Raw genomic sequence first — 11,044 nt, forward strand, 5'->3', positions numbered from 1 at the left:
TTTTATGAAAATCCCTCAACATATCTAGTACCTCAAAAATATTAGGGATTCTAAATATGCTGCATTCTATTGATTAAGATGAGAAAAATGAATGTAAAACTCAGCGCTTGTTTATAAATTGCCAATATTCAGCCCTAAATTCTGACGCGACCTACTAAAGTATAGACTCCGAAACATGTTCTCTATAATGTCCGCGACTTGTGTTTCCTTTCAGAGAAAATTTGAATTTCTTAAATACTCCATTCTTTCTCGATGTCACAATGAGATCGCCCAAAATTAAAAAAAAAAACATCAAAAACTGGACAACTTTATTTCCAAATAAAAAACACTACCGCTGGTTCACTTTTTATCGAATTGTGCTAGAAACGATCTTAATTACTTTATAAACACCAGGCACTAAAACGTATTGCATTATGTAAACTAAAAATATATAAATAAATATAAAACTGTACGCATGTTTCCATTCATAGTTGAACTTATGACTTCGCCTTAAGGAGTAGGCGTCAAAAGTTCGATTTACTACTTTCTAAATTTGGCTAAGTTTTAACTTATGCAATATCTAAAGCCTTCTCAACGCTTATAATGTCTTTTTCTGCTTGTTGGCAGTGTTTATTATTGCTTAGAGAAGAATAAATTCGCTATTTCTAGCAGTTTCGTGGGAGAACACAAGTGACGGTTGAACTTTTCCTCTATCCTGTATATTTCTTGTTGCGAGGTGCAGTGGTATTAAACCCAGTTCTTAATTATAATATTTAATTTGTCGTCATGACGGAAATTAAGATGCTCTTTTCTTTCTAATATGCACATAAGTAGATTGAGAAGCAAAACGCTTTGCAGCCGATTAGGTTTGTTCGAATTGTATATTTCTTTATAGTAGCAGCTCGAATGAGCCGAGATAATGAGTATTCTTGACAACAGAGCTATTTACTTAAGAGAAAGCACTACCCTAGGAGCAAACCTGCCGTTCCCTTAAACTACAGGTTACGTACCCTTTCCCGGTTATGGGGAGTGCGGCTCGCTCCTTGTTGGATCGCATTTTTTCTGACCTAGATAGCTCTCTCGACCTGAATACTCATCGCCGGCCATCGTTAAAATATCTCACGGAGTGAGCAGGCTGGTCTTCAGCCGTGGTGGATCACGTCATGGGTGTAAGGGTGATCAGAAGGATAACGGTCCCACTTGTAGACAAAGCAGAACGCAGTGATACGAAGAAGCTGATGCATGGCTGTGATGCGAGCAACTTGTAAGCATGGGAGACCGTTATCTTGTGGCCCTGGACTGAAGCACGCGGCCAACGTTGTAACCGCACTGCCTTTCGGTGTAGGAGAAATTAGTGGACACGGCACGAATTTCTGTTGACATCATTTCAGAATGAATCAGCAGCAACAGCAGCAGCAGCACGCCGGTCGAGCGTCCGGTCGGCTGTCCAGCGTCCCGCGCAAGCTGTGGTGGCCGCGGGTCAAGTCCCAGTCAAAGGTGCCCACGCTCAGAGTCTGCAGGTGGTTCCCCGAGGGCTGCTGTCAGTGGCTTTCCCGGACAGAAGGCCTACTGACGCTGCAGCCTACTACACTAGTGGCACTCAACGAGATGGAGGCATCAGGCTTACGACCACTCGCTGTAAATAGACTTCAGAGTGTCGGCTTGGGCTGCAAAGTAGAAGTCCCCAGTGACGATGCTTCGGTGGCATCGGCGAAACTTTGGAGAAGGCCTGCCCTACTGCGCAAAAAGGCTTTTACCATGTGTTTCATTGCGAGTCGCCAAGAAAGTGCTGACATCCCTTGTGGCCAGGTGTTCGGCGTTGAGCTGCAGCAGGTGGTGCAGAGCGACCGGTATCGCTTCCCGGACTCGACACTGGCCGAAACGGGCACCTGGTTCCCGGGAGACCTGTGCCCGAGTGTGAACGCGGCCGACTCGATCTCGGGACGCTCGATCAACGCCAGGGGGAGCTTGCGCTCTTCGCTAGCCGACTTATCCACCGAAGACTCCCGAAAGAGCTCTGTGGAGTCGCTACGCCATCGTAGTTTGACCACGGATCCCGGGAACAACGACGTACTAGCCGTGCGCGGCCCGCACATACCGCGCGTAGTCAACTGCTGCCTACGTTATCTCGCGAAATACGGCCTCAACACCGTGGGCATATTCAGGCTCAGCGGCTCCATGCGGAGAGTTCGCCAGCTTCGCGAAGATTTCGACAGTGGCCGCGAGGTGGATCTGGACCAGGAGCGCCCCCCTCCGCACGACGTGGCGCAGCTGTTGAAAGAGTACCTACGCGACCTGCCGCAGCCGCTGCTCACCAGGGAACTCTACCTGCCCTTCATCTGCACCCAGCGCGTGGCGGAGCGTAGCAAGCAGCTGGACATCCTTCGACAGCTAGTGCGGCTTCTTCCCACGCACAGCAGAAACACCCTGTGGGCGCTCCTCAAATTCCTTAGCACCGTGGCCGACCACGCGATGGACAAGAAGTCATCCACAGGGCAGCCCCTCCGGGGAAACAAGATGGACGCTCACAACCTGGCTACCATGCTGGGACCAAACATATTACGATTGAAGAAAACTTCTGAGAAGGGCAAGTTTGTTGTAGAAAACCTGAAGAGGGCGGAGGAGCGCAGCGAAGTCATCTCGGTCGTGCAGCAACTGATAGAAAACTACGAGGAGCTATTCAAGGTCTCGGCGGAGGACTTAGACAGCCTTTACAAAAGGCTGCTCATCGAGAGCCCCGAGGACCTCGAAATTCTCCTCAGGAGGCGCTACCACAACACGCCTCGATCTCAAGAGGACGAAGGCCATGACCGAGTCTTCGATGGCGCGAATGCGGAGGACGAACTCGAAGAGCTCCGGACGGAGGTGATGCTTCCCATGACGACGACGCACCGGGGCCAGGAGCAGCGCGCGACCACTCAGCAGCAAAACGAGTCGGTGGCTATCCTCATCACCCCCGATGTGCGTTTAGAGCGGCGGCCTTCCGCCTCATCCCGCGGCACGGAAGGCGATGACAACGACGTGGATGAAATCCTTGTCGTCAGTTCTATGGCCGCGACGCTAAACGCGCCACCACAACACACCTCCTAGTGCGCGGTGCTTAACGTACTACCACGCCTTAGTATTACTGAGGTACTGAGAAGTCTTGACGTGGGCGTTCATAAAAAACGAAGATGACTTTTTTTTTAAATTGCAATCAAATTTGCTTTTTTTGCCGTTTTCGAATTTTTGGATGCATTTGATGCGTTGTGGCGAACGAATCTAGTAGTCTAGAACTCCCAACTTCGGTAGACATTAAGAAAACAACCCTAGTAATAAAAAGAAAAAGATTTAGTGCAAAAATATAATGCGTCATGTTTGTATTAAAGGTTGAAAATGGATTTTTTTGTTTCAGTGCGTCGCTCCTGACGCAATGTTTGCGATTTTTTATTCAATCAAAAACAAAACAAGTATGTAATAGTTGTCATAAAAGTAAATGTTTTATGCATTTTGTGAGTAACAATTAATAGATGACAATAGTTTAGTACACAGACAGCAGGTCCCCAAACCTGCAACTTTATGAATTGGCAAAAACGGTGTTTTTCAATTCTAGCGATATATAATTTTCCGAGAAAATTGCATATCACGCAAAACTAAGGACCATTCCTTTGTGTTGAGACATTTTTCCACCCCAATAAATATCGCCAGTTTCCGTGGAGCGCAGTGACGTCATCACTTAGCTATGAGCCTCACTGTGCATGCATGGTGCTCTTCAGCTACTGCGTCGGAGCAGGTTATACGCCCCGTGCACCGCCTGTAGGGGCGCCACAGAAAGCCTCCTAGCGGTTGCTTTCAAAAGTTCCTCCAGGATACGAGTTGCCGCTGCCATGCGCCGCTGCGAGGAATGCCGATGCTCGCGATTTTTTTTTTCAGCTCCTGCCGTTTTTTTCTACGGCTGCCTGAAGCATGGAAATAAGGTGGCCCCTTGCATTGAAGCGAAACATTGAGGCTGCTGCAGCCATCCCGGAGAAACTAATGCGTACACGCGCAAGGTGCATCCTGCAAACAAGTTCTAAAAGAACTGCATTCTTGAACCCTGCTTTTTTGTGGGTATGCTGCATCGACTCGCCTACTATAAAAACAGAATAATCGCAGATTTTTTCATTTACCCTTCATTTGCTTTGCAAGATATTTTAATAGTGCTCATGGGGACGCACCTCGATCAAATATATGGGACATCCTGCGCCACCTGCTGTTCCATCGTGCCAGCCCCGCTCTCTTATTGGCATATCGCTTGATCGGCCGAATCCGCCAGACTTTAATGCGATCTCGCTTCTTCTCCCTCGTTATAATGGCACATACCCACAGTGGGGGGTATGTGCCATCTAAATGGAAAATTCAGCACCACTTTGAAGTGCTCACATTGTCTCTAAATTTGTGAAGGAAGTTCTTTGCTAAGGAAAGATAATAGACCTTTCCAGAAATTGCAGCGCCGCCCCATCCCCTGACGGACCCGAGCAAAGCATGATGGGAGAACGGAGCGATTGCCTCCTGTGTCCTCGCGTCTTCAGCGCGCTGACGAAAATGCTTTCCACTACCACCTCACGTCTCTTGTCTCTCCTCCCGCCACCGTCCGGTTGTTTCTCCGACTCTACCGGTCTATGTGATCACCTTTCTATTTCTCGACGTCATCGCCGCGCTGCTTCGCGCTGTTTTCTGGTGATCCTATTGTGCTCAGTGTTTCTTCGCATCGCATGGCACAGTTGGGTGTTCCGTTCTACTTCCATTTCCAAAGACCACTTCCAATTCGTGGCCACGGCTGCTGCTGTTTACAAGACATTAGGTAGCACGTTCGCGTACTGGTCGTTCGCCGTAGTGTTTTTTTTTTTCACTTCAGCTAAAGCAAAATATGCGCTATATGTAACGCTATATGTAACGCTTCATATAGCGTTACAATAAGCGATGCTTGTCATGAGCTGCATCTCTAAATATTTTGTCCTTTTACCGATAAGCTTTACGAAGCGATGATTGTAAGCGCTCGCTATATGAAGTTTCACTAATTTCCGACTGTATATCACATGAAACGTGTCATCTCTAAGCTCCAATCGATCGTTACGGCTAAGTCCATCGGGATGCTTTAAACATGGGGGCGCTTATTTAAGCATCGCTTATTGAGATCAGAACGCGATTACATTGTCAGACACCGTTCGCATCGCAAATTTAGTAGGTCTACCTTTGATCAGCTTGAATCAGAGAGCGTTCGTAACCAATGAGCGTGTCTGTCTCGTAGCACGAACGACCTTGGTTCGACTTTCCGCCCACTGAAAGTTGACGCAGTTTTCATTTCCGCCTAATAGACCTTTCCAGCAATTCCGCCGCGCCACCAAGCGACCGCGCAAAGCACTCTGTGAAAACGGAGCACCGAGCCGAGCTGCGCCGCTGCGTTCCGGCGTTCAGCGCCTTTCTTCTCGTGTGCGTTTTTGTTTTTTTCCGAGCGAATAAATAAAATAAATAAATAAATTTTATTTCTGCCTCAAAGATATATGGACAGAGGAGCTGCAGAAAAAGCTGTAAAAATACAGCTTGACAAAGCCGCAGCCCCCATTTTACAGGCAACAGCAGAAGACAAACAACGACTCAACTTCTGGTGTCGTATAAACGAAACAAAAGAACAAAAATGTAATGCTATACATCGCAAGAGCACTTCAAGCGTACTGCGTAAACACAGGGATAAAAAGATTGTTATTACATATCACACTCTCATACATAAAATATAAGATACAGAAGCAAATACTTATTTTGGCACAACTGAGGATGAAAATTGTTCGAAGCTACCTTCTATATACATTCTACGCAATACCTTATGAGTACAAGTGAACAAGTCAAAATGTGCAGATGTATAAGCGTTCAGAAGGGAAGGGAGTGTGAATTGCAAACGTTCTTGCCCGGAGTTTAGGCGTGCTGTTGGCACCATCCATTGTTCGGGTTGTCTGAAAGGGTAATTTGTGGTTTTCTCTTGCAAGTTTGCCAATCGTCGAATATGGTTTGTACAATTTTTTATTTCTGTTTTGTAAGAAATGCTCAACCGGTATCGATATAATTCATAGATTTGGACCACACCGGCTGCAAGAAAGAGACCTTTGCTGGGTGCCCCATAGCTAACATTGAAGGCGTAGCGAAGCACCCTTTTCTGCAACATGTGTATTTTGTAAAGACAAGAAGGTGTTGCAGTTCCCCATACAAAATGACAATAATTTACGTGAGAATAAAAAAGTGCGTTATAAAGAGTTAGTTTGAGTGACGTCGGAAGAATGTGCCGTCTGCAGCCAATCATGCCCACTACTCTAGCCAGTTGTTTGACAACGTGAGTTACATGGTCTTCCCATGACATGGTTGAAGAAAATATAACTCCAAGGCATTTAAAATGATTAACTAATTCTATAGGTCGAGAATTATATAGAATATAACTGTGAGTAGAAACCGGCTTGTTTTTCGAGCGAAATATTACGGCTTTTGTCTTCTTTTCATTCACGCGCATATCATTAGATTTCGACCATTTTTCCAGCGTGCCCATTGTTGTATTGCAACACACTATTAGATCCCGAATGTTTTTCCCAGCAAAAAAAAAAATACTCGTGTCATCAGCGTATATGATGAATTTGGCATTTTTGTTAATGTTAACAATGTCATTAAGGAATATATTGAAATGAAGTGGGCCTAACACGCTGCCTTAAGGGACGCCAGAAAATATAGGTTTTACCTCTCATAGTACATTATTTAAGCTAACTGCTTGTTTTCTTTGCGAAAGATATTTTATTAACATTGCAGCCTGGCCTCGGATACCATAGTACCATAACTTCTATAGGATTAATTGATGATTCACCAAGTCAAATGCCTTTGAAAAATCTACAAATATACCTATTACGAAAGCTCTGTTATCAAACTGGGACAGAATATATTCTTTTTGATGTAGAAGTGCTAGTTCAGTTGATTTATTTTTGCGAAAACCGAACTGACACGGAGTGAGGATATTACATTGGTCAATAAATGTTGCAGCAAATTGATGTTGTGATTAGCTGCTACTCTTTGTGCAATATGTGGTGACTTTTTCGTCATTCATCATGTCGGCAAAGAGAGCTCAGGGTGGTGGTCAACTTGTGTGGAGGTCTCTCAGTTGTTTTGTCCATTGGCATTTTGGAAGGCTTGAAGAAAACGATGGAATATTTTCCACAGCTTTCAGTAGTGCCTGGAACATACAGATCAAACCGTGATTCATTTAAGGTATAAGCATTTGATTTATATGAAAGGTATGTATTATGGTTTTTAGACTCTGAGATTTCTGCTGTGCCAGCAGTCAAAACTCTACAAGCGTGGACAAAGGAGGAGGGTATGAGAAGGCGGGGGTCATCTAAAAGGGCTGCCGAGTTGGCCTCATGCATTTATTCTGTTGGACCTGTCCCGCCGTTGTTTCAAATGCAGGGTTTCGGTCATACAGGTTTGGTGACAGTGTTATGGGAGAGTATGCTGCTCAATAGTATATTTGTTTTCTTCAATTGAATTACATTGAAATAAAAGTGCTATTACCCCACTTCGAGGTATAGGGGGTGGTCACTGGTGAAATGCTGCTACTCCTCTTCCATACATTAATTGGAAAACCCTGCGCACGCCTACTAATGGGCACCAGACCATGACTGAATAGATCAGACGCGGCGTCAAAACATTTCTAAGCAAATGACAAATTTGTGAGTACTTAACTGGCTTTCAGTGCTTTTTTTTCGTGATTTCCATCAAACGTTATGGAGGAGGTAAGGCAAAAAGCTGCGGACACAGCTTGACTGAGGCCTCACCCCCTCAATGACAAATAGCAGTAGCAGAGCAATGACTAGGAGTAAGTAATAAAGAATGACAAGGAGTAAAAAACATAATAAATCAAATTTTTAAATGTACATCACTCAAGCATGAGAAGAAAAAATAAAAAATAGCTTCATTCATGCGATAGAGAAGAATAAAAAGGAGCAAAACTACATTCGGGTCGACTTTTTAAAGATTTAGAGACGTCTTTCTCCAATATTCTGTAGACACCAAGTGTGAAGAAGAATATCCACATATAACAGAAATATTTAACTGTTTAATGTCCTTCATAAAGAAAAAGTGACCTTTATTAGTTATTGCAAAACTACCCAGCATAAAAACTTCTACTGAAAATTGATTTCTGCGCTCGTTCTCAGTTTGAAAGTTCACGACGTATTACTTGGCTTACGCTAGCATTGTGATCGAGTCATCCTCTCGACAAACGCGTTTGTAGAAAGTGTACGCGCAGATTATCGCAGCACGGGGTCGCGCACATCACTCGTTCGAGCAGTGGTTGGCGCGTTGATGGAGACACAACTCGCACTCTACGAGCAGCTATTGCTACATTCTGGATGAACGGCAGCAACGGGCCATGTAAATCCATGCCGACTTATTGGAACGGGACTTTTGGCGGATCAATAGGTTGTAGTAGTCCGGCCGGCAGAATCGGCGGAGTTTTTCGACGTTGGCACTCCCGGCAAGTTTTGACGTAATGCCTGACCTCTGCAGTGAGCTTTGGCCAATAATACTTATGGCGTGTGCGTGCCTGAGTAGGGGAGAAAACCCAGATGACTAGAAGAAGGGTCGTCGTGGGACGCCTGCAGGACTTCGTCGCGAAAAGCCTTAGGTACGACGAGAAGATAAACAGCTACCGTCGGCCCGTAGTTCTTGTACAGGATGCCGTCTCGTAAACAGAACGATAACAATCCGCGCGAGAAGATTAGGGAGGAGTCGGATTATTTCTTTCTAGATACTCAATGAGGATCCGTAGTTCAAGGTCGTCTCTTTGTTGTTGAGCCAAATTATTCGTGGAGATAGCGCCAAGAACAACAGAATCGTCTTCGAACTCAATGCTGTTATGCTCAAGAGGCGCGCGGGACAAACAGACTGCATCACTGTGCTTCTTGCCTGATTTAGAGACGATGGTCACATCAAATTCTTAAAGTCGAAGACTCCAGCGTGCTAGCCGCCCTGAGAGATCTTTGAAGCTTGCCAACCAACAGAGTGAGTGGTGGGCGCTCACTACTCGGAAAGGCCGGCCATACAAGTAGGGGCGAAACTTTGTTACTGCCCACACAATAACTAGACACTCCTTTTCGGTAGTGGGGTAGTTCACTTCGGACCGGGATAAGGTACGGCTTGCATATGCGATTACACGTTCAATACCATCCTGCCATTGTACAAGGACTACTCCAAGGCCGGTGTTACTTGCATCTGTGTGCAGTTCTGTGTCGGCTTGCTCGTCAAAATGATCGAGTATAGGTTCACTTTATAGATGAGTTCGTAGTTTCTCAAAGGACCGTTGTTGCTCTTGGCACCAGCAGAATGGTTCATTCTCTTTTGTTAGGCGAGTTAGAGGCTCAGCTATCCGCGAGAAGTTCTTCACAAAACGCCGATAATCGGCACAAAGACCCAGAAAACGACGTACGCTTCGCTTGTCGGTTGGAATGGGGAAAGCAACTACGGCAGCTGTCTTGTCGGGGTCTGGGGTTATGCCCTTGGCACTCACAATCTGGCCTAGAAACGTCAGCTCTTGAAGAGCGAAATGGCACTTTTCTGGCTTAAGGGACAGACCGGCTGAAGGAATGACTTCGAAAACGGCACGCAGGCGCCTCAGGTGTTCCTCAAAAGTATTGGAGAAAATCACAACATCATTCAGATACACCAGGCAAGACTGCCATTTCAGCTCAGAAAGCACAGCATCCATCATAAGCTGGAAGCTTGCAGGAGCCGGGCACAGGCGGAAAGGGAGCACCGTGAATTCGTACAAACCGTCCGGAGTAATAAATGCGGTCTTCTCCCGGTCGCGTTCGTCCACCTCTATCTGCCAATAAACACTGCGTAAATCGAGCGATGAGAAGTATTTGGCGTGACGCAGACGGTCTAGGGAGTCATCAATGCGGGGTAGAGGATAAACTTCTTTTTGGTAACTTTGTTTAAACACCGGAATCAACGCAGAAGCAAAGGGTCCCATCTTCTCCACTAGGACAACAGGCGACGCCCATTGGCTCATCCACGGCTGGATCACGTCGTCCTGGAGCTTTTCCTGAACTTGCCGGCGAATTGCATCCCGCGCCTTTGGGGAGACACTATAAGGCGACTGGTGCAATGGTCTCTGGATTTCGTCGACTGTAATTTGGTGCTTTTGTGGGCTGTGTCTGTCTAACCCTGGAGGTCGTTGCGAAACAGTCCCGGAAAGAGTCGATAATGGTCTCTAAGCAGTGTTTTCGATTAGGCAAAAGGTCCGGGAGTAGTCGCCGTTTCTAATGAATTCGTGATTTCAGACAACGAATGCTGTCCTGCGCATTCCGGGAGTTCTTCAAAATACGCAATCGTTTTTTTTGCTCGCCAAACATTGCGGTTCACAACCGAAGTTCTTCACCAAAAGTTCGGTTCGCCTGTCCATCCGTTCAATAAGTCCTCGGGCTACACAGACTTGTCGACCTAGAAGCAACGACATGCTGGCTTCGGCGATGTCACGGGTTCCGGGGTTGCTATCGTACTCTACAGCAACAAACATGCTGGATCTTTGCGGTATAACAACATGGTCTTCACAGACTCACAGCTTCGGCATGTGTTGCTGGGGTTCGTCGTCAAGAGTGCGGTGGGCGGCAAACGACACGATTAGGTCCTTAAAATCGATTACAGCGCTATACTCCCGGAGGAAATCCAAACCGAGTATCAAGTCCTTGGAGCACTCGGTAAGTACTGCGAAGCAGCTGGGGAAAGTTATGCCTCGGATCTATATTTGCGAGGTACATACACTAATCGTATATGTTCGTATATGCGGCCCGGTCGAAGGCCTCAAAACCATTCTGAAGGTCGTGGCTAGCCGACTGCTCATTACCAAAAAATCAGCCCCAGTGTCCACGAGTGCATTTACGTTACGGTTGTCGGCGGTTACGGTAATTTCGGCGGAAACAAATTTTTCGCAGCTCGTCGGGTCGTGTCGCCGTCGGTCGGCACTTCGCGGTATATCGTCAGGTTGAGGCTCTTGACTCTGTACAGCTGCGGC

The 11,044-nt window shown here is 46.3% G+C and overlaps 1 protein-coding gene across 1 annotated transcript; it reads left to right on the forward strand.

Annotated features, from left to right (window-relative positions):
- The first annotated feature begins 1,371 nt into the window (after positions 1-1,371).
- Positions 1,372-3,069, forward strand: LOC146183696 (rho GTPase-activating protein 6-like). Its single transcript, XM_084608404.1, has one exon. The coding sequence runs from the start codon at positions 1,372-1,374 to the stop codon at positions 3,067-3,069; it is 1,698 nt and encodes a 565-aa protein (XP_084464530.1).
- Positions 3,070-11,044: the final 7,975 nt, after the last annotated feature.

Source organism: Amblyomma maculatum, chromosome 7 (assembly GCF_055883805.1).
Source record: "Amblyomma maculatum isolate TAMU_Amacu chromosome 7, ASM5588380v1, whole genome shotgun sequence".
NCBI lineage: Eukaryota > Metazoa > Arthropoda > Arachnida > Ixodida > Ixodidae > Amblyomma > Amblyomma maculatum.

Coding starts and splice junctions, on each gene's coding strand:
- LOC146183696 (XM_084608404.1), top strand. CDS start 1,372: ATGAATCAGCAGCAACAGCAGCAGCAGCACGCCGGTCGAGCGTCCGGT.